Genomic DNA, 12916 nt, shown 5'->3' on the forward strand with positions numbered 1-12916 from the left:
GCTGTTGGCTCAGCAGGTCTGCTTTGAGAGGCACTGACTCACGCCGGTGTGACTCTGGAGCAGACTGGATCCCTGGTGGCGAGGCCAGGCTGCAGAGCAGAGTGAGGGGGCTCTACCGCAGGCCCCACAGACCCTCCGCCATGCTGAGCGAGGGACCCCAGCTCACACCGGCCTACCGTACCATGAACAAACAATGCCATCGCAGTACATAATAACGTTCGTGGTCACAAAACAGCACTAAATTGTAAATCATGTTAGCGAGCTGTGCTCAGTAATGTTTATCCTTTATCTATCCGACCAAAAACTAGGGCACATTTCAAAGGGAACACCTTTGAAATTTTACCTTTTGTTTTTTTCTTTTCTTTTCTTTATTTTAATCGGCAACATAAGAAAAAAAAAGGGAACGGCACCGGGGCTGTTTTTTTTTTTACCTGGCAGTACTTTATTGTTGTGCGGCTGTTTGATGAACAGGGCGCGCATACGGAGGGGAGGGGGAGGTAGGATGTGTGCTGTCAGTTGTGCTGCGTTGCCTTTTCCGCTGTAAACATCGGCGTGTTTGTGCCGCTCTCTTTCCGCCTTTCCTCTGCTGCTCTGCCACACTCCAGTAGTTTCTGCAAACGCTCCCCTGTCATATTAGCTAACAATGCCAACGCGCCAGCTATAAGACAACGGGCCCAAAGCTGGAGAAAGACTGAGAAAGGAGAATTTCCTAAAAGCCTTAGCCTCCAAAACTGTGGCTTAAATAACAAATGAGTTTTAATGAAGGACTGTTAAGCCTCATGAATGGTCATGTTCTTTCTAGTCTTATTACTTCATGAGTTCATTTACAGTTGTAATTACGTACTACGCATAGTGAGTATAAATTACATTTCTGGTATTAGCGGTTAACTACTTAGGTTAAAGATTTAATAGACTGTTGATAGCCACAGCCTAGTCCTGAGTTCCTAAAACCACTTATGTATGGATGAAATATTCATGAGACCTGTTAATGACCTATTCTTTTCATTTAAAATATCAAATAACGTGACCAATGGGAAAGTGTTTAATTAAAATGCAATGAAATATTGATTAAAACCATTAAAATGAAATAACCCATGAATAGAAACACAGGTAGTTTATTGCATTAATAAATATACATTTTAGATTTTGTCTTTTTTACCGACTTAATGTGATTTGATGCATTTTGACATTAGTCACGCTAACAAACATCTGAAAACAGACTATGAATTACTAATAACGACTATAAACAGACTATATATTCTATTAATCCAACATTGTAATTTGTTCAGTAGCGCATTTGGGAGAATTCAGTGAAGCCCTTTCTAAAAACAAGTATGGCGCTTCCCTTCACTGCACGGCAGCGCATTCTTTGTTACACACAAAAGAATAATGACTCGCTAATTTACTAATCGAACGTAGATTAGAAGTACAGCCACGTTCAATTCAGACACGAGCGTGAAAAGAAAATAATAATAAACGGGGGTTAAAAACGAACCGCTTTATGGGTGCGTGTAAAGGGTTAAAAGTAAAGTGAACTGAATTGTAAGAAGTTGGTTTCCAGGGGAACTATTCTTACTGTTCCAGCTGAGTTGGGTCAAACCACTTTCGTTCCGGGAGAGGGGGGGGGACCGCGCCGGACCGCGATAACTCCGCCGAAGCGCGCTTCGTTAAAACGACGCGGACGCGGCGGCGATCTACCGGGGACCCGGGCGAGCCGTCCTGAACCCACACGCGTCGCCGTCGCTCGGACGAGGGCGTCCGCCGCTCCCGGGCCCGCGTTTTCCCCCGCAGCGGCGCGGTGCTGGCGGCCCTGCCAAGTCAGTTTGAAAAGATCAGACAAAGGCAGCAGGAAGCCCCCTCGGCTGGGCAATGCGTGCGAGCGGAGCGCTAACGCTAAACCGGAGCCCGGCGCTCTTTCTTCTGGCCGCCGGCTCGCTGCCCGCCGCCGAATAGGAGACCGCCTCGTCCCGAGCCTCGCCGGGGGTGTTTCGCGTTAGTTTCGCGCGGTGTTTTTTTTTCCCTCTTAATTACAATTTAATCGAATTATTTTCTCTTTCCCCCCGGTTTTTTTTTTAATTGGGAAAATGCACGACCGTCTGGATCCTCGAGTCGAGCGAAGGCGTCCGTCTGAGTACAGAACGGGCAGCGCTGTCTGAGCGCCAGCGTCCCCCCCATCGCGGACGGTTTGTATCGGAACAAGCTTTTTCTGGGGGGGTTCGTCTTCTTCTTCTTTTTTCCCCCCTTCTTCTTCTTCTTCTTCTTTTGAATCCTACTGCGCAACCGGACGGATCACGTGGGCCGCGGAGTTGCTCGGTTTGCTCAGTTAAATGTGAAAAGAGAACCAGGAACAGGGGGCTGGAGGTTAACGTTTCGCTCCTGTTTTTTTTACGTTTTTATTTTTCAACTGGATCTACTTCGCCAAAAGCGGCGGAGGCGACGCTCACCGAAGTATTTTCTCCTTTTTATTCCATTTAATTTATTATTTTAAAACTTGTGCGGAAGATGGATACGCACATCTCGTGCCTCTTCCCGGAAATCTTGGCCATGATTTTCAGCTACTTGGACGTGAGGGACAAAGGCAGGGTGGCCCAAGTGTGCGCGGCGTGGAGGGACGCGTCGTACCACAAGTCCGTGTGGAGGGGGGTGGAGGCCAAGCTGCATCTGCGGAGGGCGAACCCGTCCCTCTTCCCCAGCCTCCAGGCCCGCGGCATCCGGCGGGTGCAGATCCTCAGCCTGAGGCGCAGCCTGAGCTACGTGATCCAGGGGATGCCCAACATCGAGAGCCTGAACCTGAGCGGCTGCTACAACCTGACGGACAACGGCCTGGGCCACGCGTTCGTGCAGGAGATCCCGTCCCTGCGGGTGCTCAACCTGAGCCTCTGCAAGCAGATCACGGACTCCAGCCTGGGCAGGATCGCCCAGTACCTGAAGAACCTGGAGGTGCTGGAGCTGGGCGGCTGCAGCAACATCACCAACACCGGCCTGCTGCTGGTGGCGTGGGGCTTGCACAGGCTCAAGAGCCTGAACCTGCGCAGCTGCCGCCACGTGTCGGACGTGGGCATCGGCCACCTGGCCGGCATGACCCGCAGCGCGGCCGAGGGCTGCCTCAACCTGGAGTACCTGACCCTGCAGGACTGCCAGAAGCTGACGGACCTGTCCCTCAAGCACATCTCCAAGGGGCTCGCCAAGCTCAAGGTGCTCAACCTGAGCTTCTGCGGGGGCATCTCGGACGCGGGCATGATCCACCTCTCGCACATGGCCAGCCTGTGGAGCCTGAACCTGCGCTCGTGCGACAACATCAGCGACACGGGCATCATGCACCTGGCCATGGGCACCCTGAGGCTGTCCGGCCTCGACGTGTCCTTCTGCGACAAGATCGGCGACCAGAGCCTGGCGTACGTCGCCCAGGGCCTGTACCAGCTCAAGTCGCTGTCGCTGTGCTCCTGCCACATCAGCGACGACGGCATCAACCGCATGGTGCGGCAGATGCACGAGCTGCGGACCCTCAACATCGGCCAGTGCGTGCGGATTACGGACAAAGGGCTGGAGCTGATCGCGGACCACCTGACCCAGCTGACCGGCATCGACCTGTACGGGTGCACGAAGATCACGAAGCGGGGGCTGGAGCGGATCACGCAGCTCCCCTGCCTTAAAGTGTTGAACCTGGGACTTTGGCAGATGACCGAGAGCGAGAAAGTGAGGTGAAACTTGGGCGAGGGGGAGGGGCGGCGGTCGAAGGGGCGGGGAAATTCTCCTTATTTAAAAAAAAAAAAAACTGGCGTAGTTTTGAATCGAATGTCTTCAAACTACAAAATGTGATTTATTTTATTTTTTTTTTTACCCTCGGAATATAAACTCTCTACTACCGCCCCCCACGATCTTCCGCCCCCTTTATAAAAAAAAAAAAAAAAGTTTTTCCTAATTCCTGACAGATTGCAATATGAAGCCTAAACCACCTCCCCCTCCCAAAAAAAAACATTGCGCCTGAACCGTTTTTTTTGGCTACCTCGTGTAATGTATTATATCTCTTTATATTCTTTAAAAGAAAAGAAATTGAGACACATTGTGCCTAGGAGCGATCCCCTCCCCCACAGCCTCTTTCACTTGAGAATTGCAAAAAAGAGAGAGAGTGAGCGAGAGACAGAGAATGGAGTCTAACGACCTTTTGTTAATTTCTCCTGCAAATGGTCAACGCAGGACAGAATCCGAGGCGCAGACCGACTCTATTCACACGAAATCGAGTTTATGCAAAGACTGAGTCTCCTGGTTTTGTATTCGAAAGCTTTTTTTGTTATTTTAAATGTTAATTTAGTTCCTTTTTTTTTTTTTTTTTTTGATGGCTCAACTTAACTGGCCTCAAAGCCTTGAAATTAAGCTTTGGATAAGGAGTCCCCTCTGCTCAAATGTATTTATACTCCTGTGAGCAGATCCTGTTTCGATGAATGGCTGTTATTCAGAGCATTGTACTTCAAATTGAAGTTATTTCTTTATAGGAATACCCATATTGTCGATCACTTGTTTCCCCCGTTCACTCTGGCTCGCTTTCATAAACGCACCACCAGTACGACATGTTGAAAAGTATTGTGTCTGTTTTAAATAAGAAAAAATATATATATAATTTTTTATATTAGAGAAATGTTTTAAAACGTGGGGGCGATCGAATTGTATTGCTCCGTCTAACAAGCAGATGCGTGTCAGGCCTGTGTAATATGTATGAAGTCCTGCTGAAAAGCTACTGTGTTTTAATGTACTGTATATGTTATTTGTTTAAAAAAAAAAAAAGACGAATCCCAAAATTTAAATTGTTTTATATTCTTACAGTGAACATTAAAGTTGATATTTATATAATGAAAAGGCGCAGCCACGCGTGGTTTTGTCACGTGCATTTGCTGTGCAGCGGCGGCTTAATTAAGGAGCTGCAGTCCTGTTGTCTGGATGCTTTTAATGCGAATAGGCGCTTTAGAGTAATCTGCGCCGGGGTTGCCATGTCTTGGAACAATTTCGAGCATTTAATATACAAATCCTAAATAATCGGTAGGTAAACGTGTTGTTGGGGGCAAAGCCCCTGATCGTACAGTGACCACATTATAATTTCATTTAATTGCTTAAAATATCAAAGTTTCGAAGAAAGCTGTCTGTTTTGTTATTGATAAGTTCATGCTAATGTCTTGACATTGTGCCGTCATTCATGTCTCGTTAACTACGTGTTTTTTCTCTTTTGATTTTAACACAGTTTTATGTGCGAACAGGCCCAAGTCTCGTTCGTGTCGCCCTCGGCCTTGTTTGTGAAAGAGCCCTGTTTTGCGTGAAAACCTCCGCCCTGGCAACCCCACTCCGGGCTGACCACCTCTGTTCTGGCGGCGGCGGCGAGATCCAGCCTGCGTTCCTGCGTGCGAAGCGTTGGCTGTCGCCAATAAAATAAACCCTCGTTTTCCGTTCCGTTTCCCGTCCATAAAACAGACACGGGTTCGCCCACCGCGCGTCGTGTTTTCCGGTTCAATCGAATTCACGTGGAGGAACAAAATGGATGCTTATTTGTTTTCCTTATTGGTTTTAATCAGACATTACTAATAGGCTGCATTAATCTGAGTTTTGTGGTGTTCCAGCAAAAATTGGCACCATCACATCATCGGTGTTATGTGGTATTAATGCTCGAGTGTCATGCTAATATAGCATTACTGGGATGAAGTGAGTTTACCTCCTTTTGAAAAATCCTTTAGATTTTATTATTAGAATATTCATATGGTGTCATAGTTACAGCTGTTTGGGTTTGGTGAGTTAAATAAAAAATCAGACCTGGTGCAGATACTTGCCATTTGTTTCTTAAAGTTAAGAAACAATAAAAAAATAATTCTTCTTCTCCTTGCTCAGTCACGCATACCAGATCTGCGAGACGGGATTTGTCCCACGGGAGCTCTGCTCCACCCCCCTCCCCACACACAGCCACTTCTGAACATTCCTCACCATCATTCAAAGCATTTCGGCTTTCTTCTTTTTCCTCCCGGACCATCCGCCGGGACAGGGTCATCAACCGGAGCCTGAGCCGCAATTCAGGGCTTCTAACCAGTCCATTCATTCAAAATGGTTCAAGGTGGACGATGGGTGACAGAACTGTTGACTGTCTGCTGTGATTTGGTGTTCAAATCTGCGGATGCTCTCGGGTGACGCCGCTGCGTAAGTGGGTGGCGTTTTCTCTCATTCTGACAGGCCCGCGCTGTTTTATGGCCGCTATTAGGGAAGTACGTCTCCCTTCGCAGAGTATAAAGCCATCTGCCGCCGCTCCCCGCCCCCCCCCAAACTTCACCTGTGGCTCTGGGGTGTCACCTGATTGCAGTACGTGGCCTTTTGAAGTTTTCAGGGGAGGGTGGAGGCGCTTTGAAACATTTGCCGCCGCCGACATTTGGAGCCACTTTGGAGGGCAGGAGATCTGGCACCTTTGATAGGGACCATTTCGGAGGAGGCATTGTTTGATGGAACAATCTGGAAATCCCTAAAGAGAATGGCTGCGCTGGAGAGAATGGGCGCGTCGTTTAAGTGGAATGAAGGCGACAAAGGAGAAGGTGGCTTTCCTTAAGGTCTGCTACAGATCCTTTGGAGGGGTGGGGAGGAGGGGAAACCAGGGCAGGAATTTGTGAGTCACCGTTTGACTTTGCCCCGCTAAAACTGAGCGTGCCTCGCTAAAACCGTGGCAAACAGACTCGCCGGCTCTACGGCTCGGTATCTGGCCGTCCACCCCCAAAAAAATAGGCAACGCTGAATCACACGGGTTCAGGCAGAGCTTCGCGTCGGACCGCGATCTGGATGCGCCGTTATACGTTACTAACGGGCACCAGCACGGGCCCACGCATATATTTATAGACAAAGAATTCCAGGATACGTGTGTGTGTGTGTGTTTTTGTTTGTCGAGCTGTGCTGGTTAAGTATCACTGTGTCTGTTCTGGTAACCCACCCCCCACCTTCGAAGAAAGAACCGCGGTCGGCAAAGTCACGCCGAGGCCAAAACGTTCATCCGAGGTCTGTTTCCATGCACTGTTCCCACCTTTAAAGAGGACACGCTGTCCTCCGCCTGGTACACCACCTCCTGCCTCAGACACCAGACTGAAAACCAAAGCGAAGCCAGACGGGTTTTATTTATATATTTTTAGCTCATTGTGTGTGTGTGTGTGTGTGTGTGTGTGTGTGTCAGCTTTTCTCAGAGGGTTTGAGACGACGACCTTCCTGTGTGTCCGTAACTCTGGGTTCCGGGGCTTGGAAGGCTAGGTGGCGAGGGTCGTCCCGGCCACACCCCTGTCCTCGCTGCTCGACTGCCCTAAGCTGTCAAAACACTCCCCTCACACACACACACACACACACACACACGCGCACACACTCTCCTTTCTCTTTGGCGCGGCTGGGATAAAACTTGCCGCAGCGGGGGTAAGTTCGGTGGGCGCTGCTGCCGCTCTGCAGAACATCTCGCTGTCCCCTGCGTCTAAAAATGAGAATCCCGCTCCTTCTGCCCCCCATTGTGCTGCGTTGTATTAAGTGACTGGTCTGGATGCGGCGCGAGGGATCCGCTTTCACTCGCGCCGAAACGGAACACCGGCAGAGCACACAGACGGCTTGTGTGCAAGAACTTAAGTGCAGGGTTGGAGAATCCCTCAGCACAACAGAACCCAATATTTGCACAAAAGGGAACCTGTGATTGGGAGCTTTGCGTGGCCATGAACCGGCCATTTCGGGGCTAATCCTCGTGCTGGAACTGTGCTACTGTACACCTTTTTTTTTCCCGAAGGGTGAATGGAAAGTAGAACAGTCCACAATGGTGGTGATATTACAGGAGTAACATTGGCATTCGGGGCTCTTTATGTCTCTTTGGAAACCAATTTGGTGCTTTAAATGCATGTAATAAATGGCAACTCACAGGTGAAGTCTTCTCTCTGTAGCTCCTGTCCTGACACTCTCGGCCTCACAGCAATCAGACTCATCCCCCTGCAGCCTCTTGTATGGGTGAATTTTTTTTCGTTGAAAGAATATGTAAATGTGGGTGTCTCTGTGTGCATGGATTTGCATTTTGTAGGGCTTTATTTAACAGGATTGTTCCTGAGCTCAATGTAATGAGTGTGTGAGGAGAACTGCAAGGTGTGTAGGTCCGGGCTGGTGAGCGTGTGGGTGTGTATATAAATTTCTGTGTGTTCTGCTGAGGTGGTGTTTTTTTTTTTTGGGTGTGGGTGCTTGAGCGGGAAAGTAGCAGCAAGTGAGGGACTGTGGACAGCAGGCAGTGTTAAGACCATTGAGAGGATTTGTGTATGTGTGTGTGCACCACTCAGTGTTGATGCGTGCAGAAAAGCAATGAGTGGTGAGGCAGGTGAGCGAGCGGGCGAGCGAGCGGGGGCCTGAAAGACGTGTGACAGGTTGACAGGTAAAGACGGGTGGGAGAGGCAGGCAGGGATAGAGGGTGGATCTCGTCCTCCCAGGGCTGCATCATTTCTCACCTCTCTGATCCATCACAGGCTCCTTAAAAAGCGCTCAGCTCTCTGGCCCTCGGGGTTAAGTTTGGGCAGTAGCGCCGTGGTGGACATTTTAAAACTGATATTCGTTTCCTGCACGGCTACTTGACCCCATGCTTCCAGTTCCTAGTTACTGTAAATAAATAAAATCTATAGACACCACCGCCACCCTTGCTCCATGTAAGTGAGGGGCTGAGCACATTTGGTCCTACGATGAAGCGCTGCGCGGGGAGTGACTGCGGGACTGTATGGAGCGTAAGAGGAATGTGCTGGGTACCAGCAGAATGTTGTTGTTCCCTCGCTCCCTCCCTCTAAGGGTCGTAGGCCTCACTCAACGGCTGCAGCGGAGACTCGGAGAGGAAAGAAGGGGGGGGAAAAAAAGGCCACAGCGTTACACAACAGGAAGTGAAGTAGGTCTCAGGAGCTTAAAGGCAAATAGACTGGTTTGATCAAGTTTAGTGGCTCGCTCCCCGGAGGAGACCCCTCTATACGGTCCCGGGGGTTCACCGGCGCTCTGTCGATGGGTCGAAAAAGAGCTGCTTACTGCTCCATTCTACCTGCTAAAGATTTTTTTTCCCCTGCTCAAGAAAGGAGAGAAATTGCCACAGCCGTATATTCTATTGTAGGGGGGAAAAACACACACACACACACACACACACACACACATACACACACAAAGGGGACCTATTCCATGACAACCCAGCTGCGTGCTGAAGAAGCTGAGTCAGAATGAGTCCAAAATGAACACTAGCGGTGCGTGAAGATCTGATCAAATTGGAGCCGGAGTTAGATGATGTGGCCAATATTTTAATCAGTCTTCCTCTCGCAGCGTGTGAAAGGGGCGGTGAGAAATTATTCATTGCATACTAGGCCTGGGCAGATTTACAGATATTACTGATATTACATATATTATATTTGCTGTCGGAGATGTTGAAAGTAAAAAAAAAAAAAAAGTTGCCCACACTACATTAACAAACACAAAAAGCAGATTTTTAATATGTTATGAAACCTTATGATGAAAGTATGGTCTAAAGACATCTCAAACCAAACAGGCATGTACCTTTTAAGTATGGATTGTATATGAATAATTAACAGGATGTACATTGTTGTAAAAATAATGTTTAAAGGTTTATAATCTTTAACTGTTGTGTAGGTGAAAAAAAGACAAATAATCCACAGTGAAAGAAGTACTAATATAATTGTATTTTCAGACCTCTGTGAACATATTTATGACTATAAACAAATGGCTGCAGCTGGTACACAATATTGGATTGGAACATGGGTGGTAGTAACCTGCTGGGTAACACACTCGCCTGTGAACCAGAAGACCCAGGTTCAAATCCCACTCACTACCATTGTGTCCCTGAGCAAGACACTAAACCCTGAGTGTCTCCAGGGGGGGACTGTCCCTGTAACTACTGATTGTAACTCACTCTGGATAAGGGCGTCTGATAAATGGGGTAAATGTAAATGGGACCTCTTTACACAGGTAGGAAAATATTTCAGTTTTCAGCAATTACGGCCTATGTTAGTGCCTTCAATATTTGCACAATCCTCCAAAGCCTGTGTGTACTGTACGTACTACGGCAATTAAATACATAAAGACAGACCAAACTCTATTGCATTCTGAAAGTGGAGAGATTATCCTTGTGAAACACTGCAGCACAGCACAAGGTGCACACCACGAAATGCGGGTCCGCTTCCTTACCCACAGGGCCACCACTGCCCCGTGAGGCCTAATAGATTTTTATGAGTTATAAGATATATACATATTTCTGCCCTTCGTGCGGGCATGTAGGCTGTTGACTTCGCTCAGTCCTTCTGGAAGTCTCTCTATAGAGGTTCAGGTTCATGTCAAGGTAAAATGTTCCATCAGCAGTATTCAGCTGCCAGTGCTTTATTTGGCCTAAAAAAAAGAAAAGAGGGAGGACGTTGGAGAGAAGGCGAGAGCGAGGAGGGTGTTAAGAGCCCACAGCAATATCACCGGCGTCCACTTTTAGCCACTTTCACCTGGCCCTCCCGGTTAAAAATACACATGCAGCGGCTGGTAGCTGCGCGCCACTCCTCTTCGTACCACTGTTCACGATACGAGCGCCTTCTTACACAAGTAAGTATGAAATATTCAGCGAGCTGATGCAAAATGTTATGCACGGAATGGGGAAGGCAGCAGTGAAAATGCCACAGAAGACAAAACGTCCCACTGCATCTCGTCGAGGACCCCAGGGGCCAAGGGCCTGGGGAAGAGGGACCTGCTCGGCTCATGCTGACAACAGGGATGAACTCTCCAAGGCATCCGAGGCCAAGAAATACACCCCGCAAAGGAACAGCGGCGTCACGTCATCTGCCTGTTACACATTATCCATATCTTCATCTCCTGACTGTTTTTCTGGTGCTTTCTGCAGGTGAACACTCCCCACCAACTTCCTCTCCTCCGTGCCTCTTTAATGCCGTCTCCCTCTGCTCTCTCCTCCAGTTTAAGAATTTCTCTCTCTCTCTCTCTCTGTTCCTCCACCTCAACACTTCTCTCACCAGCGTTGTATTTCTTTTTTTTTTCTCCACCCAGTGGTGTCACTCAACACAACTTGTCCTGTCACATGGTCCATTCACTCGTACAGAGACTGGGGCAAAAACGCCTCCTGCGAGGCCCCGTCTCTCTCTGTCTCTGCCCGCTCCGTCTTCCCCCGCCTCCTCAGCTACTTCCCCGTCTCGTCTCCAGTGTTGGAGCAGATAGCGCGAACAAAGCGTCTAAGATGAATATCTGTTTATTACAGGTGCCTCTCAAAGTGTGTACAGTATCTGGGAGTGGATCGACGGCCCGGTGCTCAGATAGGGATTATTGATGTCCCTCTGTTGCTGCCGACCGAAGGAATGTCCGCACTCCCTCATTCCCGTGATTTATTCGGGGCCGGCGGCGTACAGTAATAAACCAGTCGACTTTCCTTGGTAGGAGTGCGAGGGAGGCTAAAAGGAAGGAAGCAAGAGGCCGGAAGCCTCAGAAGTGTGAGGGAAGCAGGAAAACAGGGTCCCTCGCAGTGACCCCATTACCGCGCCGGTGTTAATACAAGCGAGGAACATCCACTCGCTCGGCGCGTTACTACAGCCATGACACGAGACTTCAATTAAAGCCCAGCCAGGCAGGGGAGTTCGCGGCGGCCTCAGAGCAGGCCGCGCCATCGATTTTACTCGGCAAACATCGCGCCGCCATTAGGCACAAGGCAACAGCACGCGAGGGTCGAGGCCGCCGCCCCTCCCCGTGCCAGCGGTAGCGGGGATTAGCGACGGCGGTGATGAGATGTTTTGTCGCAGATACGGCGTTTCTGTTTATGAGCGCGTGCTGTTTATGACTGCTAAGCGACTCTCTTCCCGCAGCTCCTCTGAGACAGCCTGCGATGCTTCTGAGGGCTGGAGGAGACGGAGGTGGGGAGGGAGGGGGTGGGTGAGGGGGTGGATTCGAGTTGAGTTTTAATATGTGGAAATCTTCAGCGCGCAGATGAGGAAAAAATATATCACTCCAAAAAAAGGAGGGGGGAGAAATAATATGGGGCAAAGCCCAGTGTGTCTGGCTTTAATTCAAAGCATACGGACTTGCAGAGGGCCCGCTCTCTCTCTCTCTCTCTCTCTCTCTCTCTCCCAGACCATCTTATTCATATTTAAAGGATCAAACTTTGGTGCAGTAAGTGGAAGCAGCTTTGCATACAAGATCACAGCCAATTAAACTGACGGTATCTCATTCACAGGGGGGAAGCCAGGAATTTTCCCCAAAAAGTTGTCATCGGGAAAAGGAATTAAAAAAACTCTGATGTGTGACCTGTCCATGGCCGCGGATGAAGAACGAGTGAAAGAAGGTGAAGGGGAGGAGAGAAAAATAAAAGGTTGCGGCGGAGTAATTGCCGTGACTGAGGAACAAGATGCGGGTCCCGCAGACGTGATTTCATCAGCCAATACTAGTCTAATAAGTTTTAACTGGCTGAACGGTAACTAACTAGAGGCTGCAGGACTTCATGATTTACAGACAGAAATTTAAAAAATGAGTGCTTGCTAGTCATCTGTATGTTGGGGAGGAGCAATTAACCAACCACCCAACCCATGTCATTACTTCTAAAATCCAACAAGCTGAACTTTACAAATAGCTACGTTTATGAAACTCACCACCTTACTGGATAACATCAATCCAGCCTTGGATTATCGTCCCTTTTACACTAGTGAGTGTGCCATTATCAGTCTTAAACAGAGCCTCACAAATTCCCAGCTTCTTACTTAAGGCGAGATACATTGGCACATTGGTTGCACCTATTGCCGAGAGAACATACCGTAAAGCTAAACAAGACAGGAAAAATGCAATAAGCGAAGTAGCAATCGTGTGAAATCTGGACTGATTCCAGCCATGGCGGTAGCAGCGCAGGCAGCCGGCTGTAGATAGAGAAGGA

At 48.8% G+C, this 12916-nt stretch overlaps 2 protein-coding genes across 3 annotated transcripts in view; one reads left to right on the forward strand and one right to left on the reverse strand.

Moving 5' to 3' along the window:
- Window positions 1–12916, reverse strand: part of wnt5b (wingless-type MMTV integration site family, member 5b) — a 61135-nt gene that overhangs the window by 22266 nt on the left and 25953 nt on the right. The gene's annotated exons all lie outside the window — the stretch shown is intronic.
- fbxl14b (F-box and leucine-rich repeat protein 14b) lies at window positions 1663–4854 on the forward strand. Its single transcript, XM_028954487.1, has one exon. The coding sequence runs from the start codon at window positions 2503–2505 to the stop codon at window positions 3703–3705; it is 1203 nt and encodes a 400-aa protein (XP_028810320.1). The 5' UTR covers window positions 1663–2502; the 3' UTR covers window positions 3706–4854.

The sequence above is a fragment of the Denticeps clupeoides genome, chromosome 15 (genome assembly GCF_900700375.1).
Source record: "Denticeps clupeoides chromosome 15, fDenClu1.1, whole genome shotgun sequence".
In the NCBI taxonomy this organism is placed as follows: domain Eukaryota; kingdom Metazoa; phylum Chordata; class Actinopteri; order Clupeiformes; family Denticipitidae; genus Denticeps; species Denticeps clupeoides.